Here is a 17,108-nt window from a genome sequence, read left to right on the forward strand (position 1 = left end):
ATGAGAGAGATATCAATTGACTGCCTCCTGCACGCCCCCTACTGGGGATCAAGCCCATAACCCGGACGTGCCCAGACTGGGAATCACACTGGTGACCTTTTGGTGCACAGGGTGAAGCTCAACCAACTAAGCCACCCTGGCCAGGGCGGGACCTTAAAGGTTTTAATGCCTGTATTAATAGTCCTGCCAAAACACTGGTTACAGGCATCTTTCCGGGGAAAGGAAGAGAGAAGGCTCGAGAGCTGCCGCCTGGGAGCCCCGCGGAAGCCACGGTGCTGCTCTCTGTGCAGCAGCCGCGGTGGCTCTTCTTCTCCCGCCCTTGGCGCGAGGCCCGGAGCCCGCCACGCCTGGTTCCCACTGATTCTCTGCGCGATGCCTCGCCCTCCCGTGATGGGGAAGAGGAAGCCTGGATCGGAGTGATTAGGTCGCTTGCACTAGTGCACACAGCGGGATTTGAACCCAGCTCTGGCTGCCCATGGTGTTAACACTGCTGTGGTCTCTCACGAGCAATCCTCCCTTTCTTCAAAGAACCCGTACTTGGACCTCAGATAGTTAGGCGTCAACATGGGCCTGGAGCCCAGCTGCTTTATTTCACCCCAGTCAGACTCCCACCCAGCGCCCCGCATCCGTGGGCCTCACAGGGACCCCCGGGAGTCTGCAGAGCATTTGCTAAAACCACTTTTACGTCTGTGCTCTCACGGATGCTGACCAATTGATGAACTCACCCCTAAGGATGAACGCAAACTCTAGGTCTTCCTCTCGTTGCCAGGGAGACTGAGTCCAGCCTCTCCCGGCAGGTTCTCCCCTCCCCTCCCCTTTCCTCCCCTCCATGATGAGCAAGTAACTCACCCTCTCTCTCTTGGCAGTTTCGGTTCCTTATCTTTAAAATGGGAGTAGAGTTATGATGATGGTTAAATCAGTATTACAACTGAAAAAGAAACCTCAGCCCAGTGCCTTTCAACAAATGCTAGGTTACTGCTGTTACTAGGATGCCGCATCCCCACTCCAGTTTCCATGAGGAGAGATGATTGCTCAACCCTCCTGGCCTCTTCACAACCCCAGGTCTTTCCCTCCTGGACTGATTATTTGAGGAGAATAAACTGGGCCCCCTTTTCCCCGTGGGAAGGAAGCTGCCTTAGGTCTTACCTCAATAGGCATCTAATCTGAGGGTTTGGTTAGCTGTCTGCTATTCTCACTCTGAGCCTCGTTCTCCATAATTACTAACAAATGGGATATTGTAGCACTTCACCTTCTGGTTCCATTTCTCAATTCATTTAGAAATTGAGCCGGAAAGAGGTATGCTATGAAACTTGTCCCTTTAATATTCTAGAATCAGTATGTGCTCTCTCCATCCCCCTGTTCTCAGAGTCAGGATTTTAGAGTTGAAAGGAGACCTTTTAATTGACTGAAATTTATTCCTCCGTCTCATCGCTGGGCCTGGAGCAGGTGGTCCCTCAGCCCTTGCCTGCGTACTCCCGGTGATGGCCGGCTGGGCGGTACTCTCGGGGGCGGCCCAGGGGTCTGTCCGGGGATGCTCTCGATGGGGCTGGCGTTACCCAAGGAGGGTTTGGTTCCGCAGTGCTGGGCCCTCAGGCCTGCCTGTGCTCTAGAAAATGCGCAGGTTAGGGTCTCTCTGGGAGAAAGTGTTGGCCTGAAGTCTGAGGGAGAGGGTGAGTGTTCTCCGTGGTTTTGGCATCAAACCCCGAGAAACTTCCCACCACCCCGAGTGCCTGCTGCGTCCTGAGTAAACCCTAGGTGTGGCCTGTCTTAAAGGAGCAGGAGAATGAGCCCCAAAGCCCTTGGTGAACCTCCTGGGCGCTGTGAAGTGTGGCTCCCGGGAGGTCTCCTCCTGAAGGCTGACGGTTGGCATCTAATGAAACTGCCAGTGAAATTCTACTCTCCGAGAGGCTGGCTGAGAGCTCAGAGCACTCCCCTCAAATAAACTCCCCCAAACACACGGCCCGGGGCGGGCAGACTGATCAGCTCTGCTCCTGTCTGCTCTTTGCAGCTTTATTGACACATAATCCGCACCCCCTGAAACTGACCTTTCTCAAGTGTTCAATTCAGTGGTTTTTAGTATATTCATAGATTTGTGAAACCATCACCACCATCAGTTTTGGAACGTTCTCATGGCTCAGAGAAGAACTGTTGTCCCCATTAGCATTCCGCCTCGTGTCCCCTCCTCTCCCCTCCCCCACCCGTGGGAACCACTAGGACTTCCTGTCTCTGGGGTTTGCCGATTCTGGACATTTCATATACTGGCATCATACACCGCGGGCTTTGTGCTGGCTTCTTTCACTTAGTGCAATGTGTTCAAGGGTGATCATGCTGGAGCACGATCAGTCCTTCATTCCTTTCATGGCCGCGTAATAATATTCCATCGAATGGGCCTGCCCCATTTTGTTTATCCATCCCTCAGTTCATAGACAGTCAGGTTGTTTCCACTTTTTGGGTATTACCAATAATGTCTCTATAAATATTCATCTACAGATTTTTGTGTGGTGGGCAAAAGTAGGTTTACAGCCAGCCGTTTGTATGGATAAAGGCCGGCAGGTTATGATCATTACAATAGCATTATTAGCTCTGTGTTCTGCACACTCTCCGCTGTAAACCTGCTTTTATCCGTCCCTGCATTAGCAGAATTCCTAGATCATAGTCCCTTAAAAACCTTTCAAAATTGCTTTTTTTAATTTGGTTGGCTATTCCTGGGCCCCTGTTTACTTCCTCTGTGCCGAATGCTGTCTGTGACTTGATGTAAAATTAGCGCATCTGGGAGCCAGTTTCAAGTTCTTTAAAGAACTAGTTCTTTGTAGAAATAATTAAAAATTCTTCAAGTGAGGATAAACGAATCACAAGGATGCTTACCGTAGTCTCCAGGAGAGTACATTCGCCTTGATTCTCTTCTGTCCAAGCTTCTGTTTGAAGGTTTACAAAGATTTTCTTTTCTTTTGCAGAATCGCAATGAAATAAAAAATGGCACTATCCTTCGACTGACCACGTCTCCGGTGAGTAGGTCTTCGTTTGTAGCTTTCCAGCAAACGCTTCCTCTCCTGTTCCTCTACTTGTGATTGTGGACATTCATTTTTGAAGATGACTTTAGTGCAAAACAGAAGGTCTCTGGAACATCCTCACACGCAGGTTCTTGATGATCAGGAACGCTCTGCTCTCCCTGTATTTCCCATTACAGACAGGCAAGCCTCCTTCCAGGTCAAATACAGGCACATACATGGACTTTCAGTTTGAGTTTGTGAGTCATCTCCACAGTCCTCACCTTACAGATGAGATAACTCAGCTGTACTGACTGGTTTTTATCCACCTGCTCACACGCCCACAACGCCATCGGAGCAAATTCAGACAACAGACAAAGCAAACGAGACCAAAGACAGCCTGTTACTTCCCCTTAAAGTCAGAGGGTGTGCACGTGTACATGTGCATGTGTGTGTGCATGTGCGTGTGCATGTGCGTGTGTGTGTGCATGTGTGTAAGAAAGAGTTTGAGCATTTTCTCGTTTGGTCAGTTATTACAATAGTCAGAGAAATGTAGTGTAAGAAGTGTTTGCACGCCTGCTGTTGCATTGACAGCTGACTCCAGATGAAACACCTTTAAAGTCCTCCAAATAAAAGCTGCCAAACCAAATGCTACAGAATATTTAGGCGACTGACTGCATTGCTTATCTTCATCTTTCTCACTTCCTTGTAGATACTTTAGGTAGTACCATTAGCATATTTGAACTATATCCGCTCACAGTGCGTTTTTATTGCTTTCCTAAAAAAACTAATCTGCAGAAAATACACCAACTGTTACTATTTTCACTCTGCATATGCGATGAAAACTGTGTCTAACTCACATTTTCAGTTTCTCCTGGAGCCATGTGGTGGCTAAAAATAAATGTGAAAACTGGGAAAGGCATCTGGCTGAAATTAAATTGCGGGGACTGGAACTACCACAGATTTTTCTTGTTGAAAATTATATTAGAGAGGCTTAAAACCCCCTAAACATTCTACCCAATCACATCTTGAACCTAAACCCAGTGATGAGCTCAACAGAGCGCGTGGCCGGAGTTGGCCGGCCTGGCTTTCGAAGCCTTCTTTTCCACTTCATGGTAATTATAATTTAGACTCATTTTTCAGCGGCTGCATGATGAGCTGAGACATTTTTGCCTGATGTGGCATTGATCTTCTTACTTTAGTCAGCAAGAATTAATGCTAATTTGACCTTTAGAGACCACAGTTTCCCTTGGTTTTTGTAGTTTCTGTTTATCCTGCCAAAGCTGCTCATTTTCTTGCTGGGTAGAAAGAGTACATCTTGCTTGTTATTTCATCTTAGAATTAGAAAGGCTCCATTTCTTTATGTTTATTTATTAAATCTCGGCCTTCTCTAGGCCAAAGAAGAAGTCAGTTTTCTTTTTTATCGCCATGTGTTCATGCACAAATTTCCACAGGCTAAGCCAGTCCGGGGGAGGAGGCGAGGTGCTGGGCAGAGTGGGATTGCTCAGCATGCTGAGCGTGAGCGTGCAGACTCTGTGGCAGGACCTGGTGCTGGCGGCACCGCGGGGCTTGTCCTGCCAGGCAGTGGCCCTCGCAGTCCCAGCGTGGTAAGGGGACGGGAAGCCCATGCACAAGGCGGTGTCATACAGTGGAGTCCACCTGCAAAAGACCGGCTCGCATTTTCTAAAGGGCAGTGTTCCCCAGACAGGAGTCACTGGAGGAGCGTTAAAAATGCTGATGTCACCTGGCAGGTGTGGCCCTGTGTTTGAGTGTCGAACTATGAAACAGGAGGTCATGGTTCGATTCCAGGTCAGGGCACATGCCCGGGTGGTAGGCTCAATCCCCAGTAAGGGGTGTGCAGGAGGCAGCCGGTCAGTGATTCTCTTTCATCAGTGATATTTCTCTCTCCGCCTCTCCCTTTCTCTCATAAATCAATAAAAACCATATTTTTTAAATGCCAATATCTGGCCTTCTAATGAGAATCTGAATTACAATATGTAGGAGTGGGGTCCAGGAATTTGCATTTTAAGAGAGCACTTTAATGGTTTGGCTCTAGCCACAGTGTCTAGAATTGGGAATTACTGTATAATAAGCGAGATATTTTGAATTTGTAAAGTTCACTTGTTGCTGTAGATTTTTTTATTATTTTGTGTTTAACTGGAAAATATGGCTCAGCATATGCTAACTCTTTCACTTTTTACATGTGTACTAAAAATAGGTTAAAAATAACTGTCTCCATCACATTTGCTAGGAAGTGCTAGAGAGTGTCATAAAGAAATCAGCAGTTGGTGTTACACCAGCTTTTCCAGTTCTTTTATCTGCCTTGGCTCTCTGTAGCCAGACAAGGACATGCACACACACATGCGTACACACATGTACAGCTGTACGGGGTTTTACAAAACTCTATCAGAGGTGCTATTTGTGTTGGCTTTGGTTGATGAATTTGTTTTCTGTCTTCCTCTATCATAGAACAACCCTTTCTGGATTGTTCTAACAAGATGGGGGATTCATAAGAGAAGATCTATAAAAACAACCTGCACTATCTAAATAATAAAGAGCTAATATGCAGATGGTCTTGATGCCCTCACACATAATGACCAATCAGCAGGAGGCTGCATACGCAGCAGGTGCAGGTGGTCAGGGACTTGCGTGAGACTCGCGTCCCCGCCCCCGGCGCCAGGCCCAGGGATGTAAGGCTCGTGGAGGCCTACCTCTGTGGGGCAATGGATCGCGAGGCTCCCGCACTGTGACAGGGCACAGGCCAGGCTGAGAGACCCCCCCCCAACCCACCCCCCGAGTGCATGAATTTCGTGCACTGGGCCTCTAGTTATTCTTATAAAAGCCCTTACACCTGGCTGGTGGTCCTCCTCTACATTGCACAGTTTATTTTTTATTTTATTTTATTTTATTTTTTGTTAATCCTCACCTGAGGATATTTTTCCATTGATTTTAGAGAGAGTGGAAGAGAGAGGGAAAGACAGAGAGAAATATCGATGTAAGAGAAACACATTGATTGGTTGCCTCCTGCACAAGCCCTGACCAGGGCCCCGGGTCGGGGAGGAACCTGCAACTGTGATACATACCCTTGAACCGAAATCGAACCCAGGACCCTGGTCCGCAGGCCAACGTTCTATCTACTGAGCCAGAATGGCCAGGGTGGCATTGCACACATTATACAGTACCTCCAGTGGCCATCTTAAACATGTGTGCCTTTCAGGTGTCATAGCTTCACCCCTCTCCCCAGTGCCATGGAAATATAACCATGGACATGCCCAGGAAATGGGTGCAGGTGGGTGTGTTTGAGCAGTCAGGGACTGAGGCATTTCCTATCGTGCAGCTAAGCAGCGTTTCCTTCTGCCTGCCCTGCGAATGGCAGCAGTGCAAGCGGAATCTGTCACGTGTTGCCTGAAGCAGCGTATAAATATGCATTTGGCCACTGTTCTGTTTGAGGAAGCTTGGGGTTGCCAGACCCTTGTTTTTACTTTCCTGAAATTTGGTTTTAAAAAGTCCCCACAGTGAGTCTATCTGTGTCTCGCAGTGAGAAAGGCCTCTCTCAGTGCAACACAAGCCCCAGGAGCCACAAAGGAAAAGATTGACACATTTGACAGCAACAAAATAAAAGCCACACAAACTTGATGGTTGGAAAGAATTCCAGAAACAAATTCAATACCAGCGCTTTAGGAAAACAGTTGGCAATATGCATGACAGATAGAGTGCTAATTCCTCAAGTTCCAGGAATTATAAATAATGCCCCAAAGCAGATGGCCAAAATCTATAAGCAAAAATGATCTCTATTTTTATATACCTGTCTCTCTCCATGCCTGTTGATCTGTATGTTTGTGTATCTGTTTACCCTGGCAGGCAGAGCCAGGATAAATGTAAATATGAATATGGAGACATATATAGAGCTATAGCTATAGATATATACGTATAGGCATATAGATAAATATATAGATATACATGAAAGAAGAAACTCAGTCTCTCAAAAGAGATGAAAATCTACCCTCCTCAGTAGTCAAGGTGTGAGGCCAGCTGCTGTGGTATTGCGTGTATAAATTGGAACAGCCTCCCCTGGCCAGGCTGCTCAGCGGTTAGCGCATCATCCCAGCATGGGATGTCAAGGTTGTGGACTCGATCTCCAGAAGGGCACATGTAAGAATCAACCAATGAATGAATAAAGAAGCGAAACAGCAAATTGAAGTTTCTCCCCCACCCCCGCTTTTTTCTAATCCATCAGTAGAAAATATTAAATTGGAACAGCCACTTTGGAAGGCAACTTAGTTGTGTCCACCCAAGTCTAAAATATATGTGTCTTTGTCCTGACAGTTTTATTGCTGGGAACTTATCCAGTAGGTAGACTCATAAGGACGCACACACGCATGCACACCCACACAGAGCTGTGGTTATCATTGTTTTTAATAATCAAGAACTGGAAAGCTGGTAACTGCCGACCAGCCGGGCCTAGTTCATACCCATGAGACAGGACAGTGTGCAGTGGTTAGTGAGACCGTGGCGTGTGCCGCCGGAGACGGTGCGGAGTCAGTATCCGTGCAGAGGCAGGTTGAGGGCCTTCTGCGTGGAGCGACCCGGAGAAGTACGTGGAAAGGAGGCATATGCATGCTGATGATGGACGCAATCATTCTCAAGAACTCACTGCAATTGGTAGCATTGGGGTAACTTTATTTTTAGTTTATAACGTCTGGCAGGACTTATATATTTTTGTGCCATGCACTGGTCTTGTTTTTAATTAAATGAACAGCTTCACAGTTATCTTAAGGTCACCACTGCCTATAAGAGGTGAATCGTAATGTTCTGTACTGAAAACATTTTAGCATTCCAAACTTTTCGATATTCAAGAGCCCTTTTCTGTATGACCTGGTTTCTTCTCGCCCATTGTTTTGGCCGTGTGGGCAGAGTAAATAAAACTGCTCATCACATGCCTGCTGTTGCTTTGCCGGCTCTGAGCACAGTCCTCCCTTTCTGCTCCTCTTGTTTGGGGACCGCTGTTAGGGGCATCCAGGCCAGAGGGCCTGTCACACTGGTTTTGGGGACTAGTCACTCTGGCAGAAAGAAGAATGGTGCTATCTTAGTCACGTGGACACAGGTCATCAGAGATTCTTAACAATAAGACCATTAACAATTTTAATTTTTAATTTCTCCTGACTTGAGAAACGAAAAGAGGGCTGTGAAATGTTCAAGTTCTGTTTCTTGCCAGTGTTTGTTCTGTGAGCCCAAGTGAGAGAGAAGCAGAGGCAGAGGTGAGGAGTGACAAGGCTGCCCAAGGACAGATAGCAGGGGTAGCGAGGGGCAGGGCAGGAGTTTACTGCAGCCGTCCCTGCAGGGGAGGTAGCCTGAGGGCTGCCTGGTGCAGCAGGAGAGGGAGGCTGAGTGCTGCCTGGTGCAGCAGGGGAGGGAGCCTGAGGGCTGCCTGGTGCAGCAGGAGAGGGAGGCTGAGGGCTGCCTGGTGCAGCAGGAGAGGGAGGCTGAGGGCTGCCTGGTGCAGCAGGAGAGGGAGGCTGAGGGCTGCCTGGTGCAGCAGGGGAGGGAGCCTGAGGGCTGCCTGGTGCAGCAGGGGAGGGAGGCTGAGGGCTGCCTGGTGCAGCAGGGGAGGGAGGCTGAGGGCTGCCTGGTGCAGCAGGAGAGGGAGGCTGCGGGCTGCCTGGTGCAGCAGGAGAGGGAGGCTGAGTGCTGCCTGGTGCAGCAGGAGAGGGAGGCTGAGGGCTGCCTGGTGCAGCAGGAGAGGGAGGCTGAGGGCTGCCTGGTGCAGCAGGAGAGGGAGGCTGAGTGCTGCCTGGTGCAGCAGGGGAGGGAGGCTGAGTGCTGCCTGGTGCAGCAGGGGAGGGAGGCTGAGTGCTGCCTGGTGCAGCAGGGGAGGGAGGCTGAGTGCTGCCTGGTGCAGCAGGAGAGGGAGGCTGAGGGCTGCCTGGTGCAGCAGGAGAGGGAGGCTGAGGGCTGCCTGGTGCAGCAGGGGAGGGAGCCTGAGGGCTGCCTGGTGCAGCAGGGAGGGAGGCTGAGCGCTGCCTGGTGCAGCAGGGGAGGGAGGCTGGGGGCTGCCTGGTGCAGCAGGAGAGGGAGGCTGAGTGCTGCCTGGTGCAGCAGGGGAGGGAGGCTGGGGGCTGCCTGGTGCAGCAGGAGAGGGAGGCTGAGGGCTGCCTGGTGCAGCAGGAGAGGGAGGCTGAGGGCTGCCTGGTGCAGCAGGGGAGGGAGCCTGAGGGCTGCCTGGTGCAGCAGGGAGGGAGGCTGAGCGCTGCCTGGTGCAGCAGGGGAGGGAGGCTGAGGGCTGCCTGGTGCAGCAGGGGAGGGAGCCTGAGGGCTGCCTGGTGCAGCAGGGAGGGAGGCTGAGCGCTGCCTGGTGCAGCAGGGGAGGGAGGCTGAGCGCTGCCTGGTGCAGCAGGAGAGGGAGGCTGAGGGCTGCCTGGTGCAGCAGGAGAGGGAGGCTGAGGGCTGCCTGGTGCAGCAGGAGAGGGAGGCTGAGTGCTGCCTGGTGCAGCAGGGGAGGGAGCCTGAGGGCTGCCTGGTGCAGCAGGAGAGGGAGGCTGAGTGCTGCCTGGTGCAGCAGGGGAGGGAGCCTGAGGGCTGCCTGGTGCAGCAGGGGAGGGAGGCTGAGGGCTGCCTGGTGCAGCAGGAGAGGGAGGCTGAGGGCTGCCTGGTGCAGCAGGGGAGGGAGCCTGAGGGCTGCCTGGTGCAGCAGGGGAGGGAGGCTGAGGGCTGCCTGGTGCAGCAGGGGAGGGAGCCTGAGGGCTGCCTGGTGCAGCAGGGGAGGGAGCCTGAGGGCTGCCTGGTGCAGCAGGAGAGGGAGGCTGAGGGCTGCCTGGTGCAGCAGGAGAGGGAGGCTGAGGGCTGCCTGGTGCAGCAGGGGAGGGAGGCTGAGGGCTGCCTGGTGCAGGGCGCGTCTAAGGAATGTTTGGAGGGAAAGTGCCCAGGCTGTCCTGGTGGTGGATGTGGGTCTCCTTGAGGGAGGATGTGAGGACGGCCTGGTGTTGGGACCAGTGGCACTGTTTCCTGCAATAGAAGGTTTGGGGAGGGGAAAAGGAAGAGGTTGAGATGCCTGTTCTGTGTCCAGGAGGAAGGCAGTCAGGTGTGAGTGCTGGGCAGCCATCACCGGGTACATGACATGGACAGCCATGGGCTGGATGAGGTACAGCCCTGGGCACTCTCTTGGGTTTAGAGCAGGAGCCAGTTGTAGGGAGGAGGGAGGAGGGAGGAGTTAGGTGTGCTGAAGGCCCAGAGACAATAAGGAAGATTAGGTGAAGGCAGTGGTCCCTGGGCCCCCCACCTGGAGGCATGGATAGCATCCTGGAGACACTCTGAGTGTGGGGGTGAGGATGGAAGCATCATTGCTGGGGTGGGGGGCGGGAGTGGAAAAGAGAGACAGCAACTGCAGACCCCCTTTTCATTCCAGAGCTCAAGCTGAGCATGGAGCAGTGGAATGAGGGCGCGGCTAGAGGGCCAGAGGGGCAGTGGAGGTTCCTAAGTTTATGGTCTACTGCAGAGAGAGCGCCTGGTGGAACAGACCAAAGCGGGGTCATTTTGAAGGACAGTACTTGAGAAGGTGAGAGGAGCAGGGATGGAGAGCAGCAGGGATTGCCTTTGTAGGAAGCTTGAACCAGGTCTCAGTACCAGGAAGACTCGGCGCGTGAGCAGGGAGGTGTCAGGCTGTGCTCTTGGTAGTGGGAAGAGGAAGGCACTCCTGGCTGATGGCTTAGATTTTCTCAGTAAAATGTGAGGCGAGATCCCATGTGGGGAAGCAGGGGGAAGGGGAGCTCAGGGAGAGAGGAAGAGAGTGAAGGAGTCACTTGCAGGGACATGGCAAACGTTCCAGGAAAGCAAAGTTGGATAGCTGGATTGAGTGCCATTGGAAAATATCCATGAAGCTTGTGCACTTTTAGATGACTTTTTAGATGACCTTTTAGATGACTTCCTAATTGGTATCATGGACCTGGAACCATGCTGAAGTTTCTTGGGGATCAGGTTAATCAGGACCTTCAAGAACAGTGGGGAGGGGGAGGGGATTTCGGGGCAGCTGTGGAGTGGCTCAGGATGAAACTTGATTTCTATCCTTGGACCAGTAGCAGAAACCACTTACACTGGGACATGATCTCCCGCACAGCTACCAAGCTCTGTTCATTTGCTGCTTGAAGAATCAGAACCGACGTGATTTTATTTCTAAATAATGTTGATTCCCGCCCCCCCGCCCCTCCCCCGCCCCAGTGTTAAAACATTAAAGCATTGTGGAAAATTTGAAAAATTGAACCTTGCTGCAAAGAAAATTATGCAGAATATTACAATTCATAAATAACCATGGGTCATATCGTGATGTGTTTCTTTTGGTCATTTCCCTGCCAATATATGTACCCATGTGTGCACATATTTTCATTTATTTATTCTTAACTTCTTTCTGCTTAACTTCTCTGAACTTCCGTCTCCTTTGTGAAATGCAGATGACAAAGCCATCTGCCTGCTAGGAGTGTGTGCAGATTGAACACATTCCTTCATAAAGAAGTTTACGACGTGGCTCATAAAAGGTGTAGCTGTCTTTATCACTAATTTTAACAGCACCAACCAGCGTTCGTAAACACTGATAATGACAAGGAAATAATTCTGAGTTCTCATTGTTATCATAATGTCTATAATCAACGCAGACCTCCTGCTTGGAGAAAAATGTAGTTTCTTGGGAATTCAGTGATTCACTTGGGTTAAATGTTATCAGTCCATGTGAGAATGTTAGAGAAGAGTATGTCCTTGAGCAGTTTAGAAGCTAAATTGACTGTCTCTATTCGCTCAGCTCTCTCTTCTTCCTCTTTACAACATGGGATTTGGGGTTTGAGCGGTTTGTCCGGTAACTGGGGGTCAGTGAACGGGTCGAGAGGGCTCTCCTCCCGCTTCCTCCTCCTTTTCTAACTTCCATCGCGGAGCGTCCGCTGTTGGGTGTGACACGGGGAGACCACGGGACGCCTCTGACCAGGTGACGGCAGGGGCACCGCCTTGGTTCCTGGAGCTGGTATTGGTTTTCCCGTGGAATCCCGCCCATCCTTGGGGGAACCTGGCGGGGAGGGGGCCGTGCTGGGGAGCTGTGGGGTGCAGCCCCTTTGCTCCCAGGACCGACCTGTGTGGGCTCCCATCTCACTGGGCAGTCTCCCCTCTGTCACAGGTCACAGGTCACAGGGGGCCCCTCAGATGTTTCTAACGAGTTTCTGTTCTGGAGAAGGCACCTGATGGTCGGGCTCAGACACCCCGTCTTCAGGCTCAGAGGAGGGCGCCAGCAGCTGGAGAGGCCGTGAGGAGGCAGGTGCTCCGACCACGCGGTGCTGAGTTAAAAATCACTCCACAGACGTGCCGGCATTTCTGTTAAGTAAAAGGACAGGCAGGAGTGTAATAATATTTTCCTAACTGCTTGTCCTGACTGAGAGGTGGAGGGGAAAACCCTTACTGGATGAGTGAGACATATAGAAGACAAGTTCTTATCCAGAAGTTCCGCTCGTCCGGTCTGTTTCCACCCCTCTCATTCCCCCTCCCAGCCCCGTCCTGCAAGTATAAGCCACTGCCAGTGCCTTAAAAAGAGGTCTGCCCTAGCCAGTTTGGCTCAGTGGATAGAGCGTCGACCTGCGGACTGAAGGGTCCCGGGTTTGATTCGGGTCAAGGGCACATGCCTGGGTTGCAGGCCTAATCCCCAGTAGGGGGTGTGCAGGAGGCAGCCAATCAATGACTCTCTCTCATCATTAATGTTTCTCTCTCTCTCTACCTCTCCCTCTCTGAAATCAATAATATATATATACTAGGAGCCTGGTGCACGAAATTCGTGCACTGGGGGTCGGGGGTCTCTTCAGCCCAGCCTGCCCCCTCTCACATACTGGGAGCCCTCAGGGGATGTCCTACTGACAGCTTAGGCCTGCTCCCCATAAGGAGCGGGCCTAAGCCGCAGTCTGGCCTCCCTTTGTGAGAGACAACCAGGCTGATCAGGGAAAGGCACCAGCCCCATCACCCCGCTGCTGGAGCCACTGCAAGTCACCGCAGCCACCAAGGTGTTTTCATCAACACGGACTCCAGTCCCTTCACCAAGAAAAAATGACAACTTTCTTCAGGCATTTTCAAGATGTGTCTTTCATAGAATATGACATTTCTTTCTTTTTTTTTTTTCTCTTTTTTTAATCCTCACCTGAGTATATGTTTCCATTGACTTTTAGAGAATGTGAAAGAGAAAGGGAAAGACAGAGAGAAACATCAAAGTGAGAGGAATACTTAGATTGCTTGCCTCCTTCATGAGCCCTGTGACCTGGGCCCCAGCCAGGAAGGAGCCTGCAACTTAGGTACATGCCCTTGATCAGAATCTAACCTGGACTCTGCAGTTGGCAAACCTAGGCATTATCCACTGAGCCAAACTGTGTAGGGCAGGTTATGACATTTCTTAGCCCTCCAGCAGCGGATCTTCGTTTTTTTCTCCAGGAGTGTGGTGGAAAAGCCCTAGATCACCTTTTTGGATTCTTATACCCAAGTTACTAAGAATATTACCAGTGGCATACAGGGAGCTCAGCCAATGAGCGGTCAGAAAAGGTATTTCCTCTGTAGTTCACACCTATCTCCTGTGATCTCCGGCTCCGCCCCTGGCCAAGGCCGAAAGCCTCTGTTTGAAGCTCGGTCCCTGGGCAGGGACCCCCATCTGGCTCCGATCGCCCTGCTCTACCCCTAGCCAAGGCATAAAGCCTCTGTTTGAGGTTCGGGCCCTGGGCAGGGACCCCAGCTGGTTCCGATCGCCCGGCTCCACCCACGGCCAAGGCTGCAAGCCTCTGGCTGAGGCTTGGGCCCTGGGCAGGGACCCCCAGCTGGCTCCAGTCGCCTGCAGGGACCCCCAGCTGGCTCCGCTCCCGGGCTCCACCCCTAGCCAAGGCCTAAAGCCTCTGGCAGAGGCTTGGGCTCTGGGCAGGGACACCCAGCTGGCTCCGATCACCCGCAGGGACCCCCAGCTGGCTCTATCGCCTGGCTCCATCCAAGGCCAAGGCCGCAAGCCTCTGGCCGAGGCTTGGGCTCTGGGCAGGGACCCCCAGCTGGCTCCAATCACTGCAGGGGACCCCAGCTGGTTCCAATGGCCCAGCTCCGCCCCCAGCCAATGCCACAAGCCTCTGGCTGAGGCTCGGGCCCTGGGCAGGGACCCCCAGCTGCCTCCGATCGCCTGCAGGGGACCTCAGCTGGCTCTGATCACCTGTGGGGGACCCCTGCTGGCTCCGATCTTCCCCTCTGATCTTCGGCTCCAATATCCCAGTTCCAACCACCACCGCTGCTCTCCAAGGCTGCAGCCATCTTGGTTAGGTATATTTGCATATTTGCTTTCTGATTGGCTGGTGGGCGTGGCTTGTGAGTGTAGCGGAGTAATGATTTGCATATTACTGTTTTATTAGATAGGATATATAAAACAAAAAGAGGTCTAATTCTCACCCGGCTGGTGTAGCCCAATGGTTGAGCATCAGCCCATGAACCAGGAGGTCTTGATTTGATTCCTGATTAGGGCATATACCTGGGTTGCAGGCTCGATCCCCACTGGCATGCAGGAGGCAGCTGATCAATGTTTCTCTCTTATTGGTGTTTCTGTCTTTCTTTCCCTCTCCCTTCCTCTCTCTAAAATCAATATCAATATAAATGTAAATACACACACACACACACATACACACACACACATGGCCTAGTGCATGACATTTGTGCATGGGGGAGAGGGGTTCCTCAGCCTGGCTTGCGCCCTCTCGCAGTCCAGGACCCCTTGGGGGATATCCCCCTGTGGGAGCGCCGCTCAGCCAGAAGCCAGGCTCGCTGCTCCTGAGCGCTGCCTCAGAGGCTGCAGAGGCTCCCGCCACCGCCACTGCACTCGCCAGCCGTGAACCTGGCTTCTGGCTGAGCAGCGCTCCCTCTGTGGGAGCGCACTGACCACCAGGGGGCAGCTCCTGCATTGAGCATCTGCCCCTTGGTGGTCAGTGAGCGTCATAGCAACCGGTTGTTCCGCTGTTGGGTTGATTTGCGTATTAGGGTTTTATTAGATAGGATGGTCTAATCCTAGGTGAAGCCTCTTGGTTTCCTAATTACTTTGTTATAAATTCACTCAGTGAGTAGTGCATGTATGGGAAGCGCATGTGGAAGAGTGAAATTTATAAGCATCCTTGTGTTGTGCTGGAAGATTGTCAGTAACCCAGAAAGATGGTTGGGTGACTAATGATGCTTTTGAACACTGCGCAGACAGGTATCGCTGAGAGTTGACTGAACTGGTGAACACGCTGTATAAATTTGTGTAATTGCTTAATCAAGCACAAAGCTTTTTGCCATTTATAGATGAAAAATTTACTTGAAAGATAAACATTTTTGCCTTTTCCTCTTTTTACTACTACACCTGCTCTTTTTCTGGGAAAGCTCTCAATTTTCCCAGAAATGGAGATGGGGGCCCGTTCACCAGAAGGCAGAGGACTGGTTCCCATGGAGAAGTGAGCGACCAGGGCGGCGGGTGCGGGCTCTGTGGTTGGAAACGGCGCTGGGCGTGGGGGCCGCCCGGTCTTGCACTGCGGGCCACCGTGTCCTTGTTTCCCATGAATGAAACGCTAACGTTTTCGTGCGGTTTCCTCTGTGAACACTCTTCCCTCTGTCTCCCTAAGGCTCAGAACGCCCAGCAGCTGCACGAACGCATCCAGTCGTCCAGCATGGACTCCAAGCTGGAGGCGCTGAAGGACTTGGCCAGCCTCTCCCGGGACGTCACCTTCGCCCAGGAGTTCATCAACCTGGACGGCATCTTCCTGCTCACGCAGATGGTGGAGAGCGGCACCGAGTAAGCCCCTGTCCCGAGGTCCAGCCCGCTCCTCCTCCCACCCGGGGCTGTCACTCCCTGACGTGGCAGTGTCTAGTTTTAAAGACCAGGAATCGACGAGGCTCAGGAAAAAGAAAGAAATGGCTTTTACGTTAGTGTCTGGGGAGCAGGTTTGTCATCTGAGTATCAGGAGATCGGCCACCCACCAAGGAGCCGGTGTCTGAGTTGAGAGGTTAGGGCGCCGGCCTGCATGCGTGGGGAGGCAGGAGACCTCCACAGCCATTCGAGCGGGCGCTGAGTTCCATAATCAAGGAGTTCCATCAGGTAACTTGGAATTTCAAATTTAGGAGGAAAAATATTAGATCCTTATCTCAAAGAGCCTTTCCAACACTGAAATAATAATTCTACAAAACATAAAGCCCTCACATCCTTCGCCTATCCCTCCGAATGAGTTAAAAACAAATGAGAATAACTCCTTTCAGTCTCAAAGCCTTAAACCAGGTCAAAAATAGCATGGCTGAAGTAAGTTTCCATCAATTAACATTTGATTGATGAGATACATGACCTTACTTATTTGAAATTGAATGCAGTAAACATTTATTAAATACTGACTGTATACAAGAGTGGAAATTGGGAAAACTTACGAAGATGTGAGACTTGCCATCAAAAATGTTTGGAGGCAGAAGTCAACTGAGGCATAATTCCTCCTGGGCCTTTGAGTCTAGAGGCCGGACAGGCCGGCTGCTTCCGGAACCTTCCAGAGGAGTCAACGGGCCACGAAGGAGTTTGATTCCATCCCCGGCAAGAAAGGGATGAGCATTTGGGCTCAGGAGCTCGCCTCAGGGAAGGCATTGCTTCTCTGGCGGGCCTGGGGGTGAGGAGCCAGAGGTGTGGCTCCTGCATGTGTGGGCAGGTCAAGCCCGGAACCACGGAGTGCCAGGGCGGGTCCACAGGACACAGCTCTTCCCATGTCCGTGTGGTCAGTGCCACGGGCATAGACTGTGAGAGCATGTGGGTTAGAGCATGTGAGCATGCTGAGTCAGTTCATTACATATCAACATGACAAATTAATAACGGGCAGGGTTGGGTAGGTATTTTTCCGGAAAGAGTACCTATCATTGTGAATTGGGGTTAAAACCTGGGTCCTTTAAACCTTTTCAGTACCCGGCGATTCAAAGAAGGAGCTGATGACTGCCTGTTGGAGCCGTCCCAGCCCCCTCCTACCCTCCCATCCTTCCTCTCTTCCTTCCTGTCTCCTCCCACGCGGGGCATTATTTAGCCACTGCAATTGGCACCGGTAAAAGATTCTCTTTTTTGTTTCTTATTCAGAGAGGATGTTTTAT

General features: G+C 51.5%; 1 protein-coding gene across 2 annotated transcripts in view; it reads left to right on the plus strand.

Annotated features, from left to right (window-relative positions):
* Positions 1–17,108, plus strand: part of ELMO1 (engulfment and cell motility 1) — a 401,111-nt gene that overhangs the window by 122,622 nt on the left and 261,381 nt on the right. For both annotated transcript variants that reach the window (XM_008147245.3, XM_008147253.3), the window contains exons 5-6: positions 2,955–3,005; positions 15,617–15,786. In XM_008147245.3, the coding sequence (XP_008145467.1) occupies positions 2,955–3,005; positions 15,617–15,786 (221 nt within the window). The remainder of the gene's footprint in view (positions 1–2,954; positions 3,006–15,616; positions 15,787–17,108) is intronic.

The sequence above is a fragment of the Eptesicus fuscus genome, chromosome 14 (assembly GCF_027574615.1).
Source record: "Eptesicus fuscus isolate TK198812 chromosome 14, DD_ASM_mEF_20220401, whole genome shotgun sequence".
Taxonomy (NCBI): domain Eukaryota; kingdom Metazoa; phylum Chordata; class Mammalia; order Chiroptera; family Vespertilionidae; genus Eptesicus; species Eptesicus fuscus.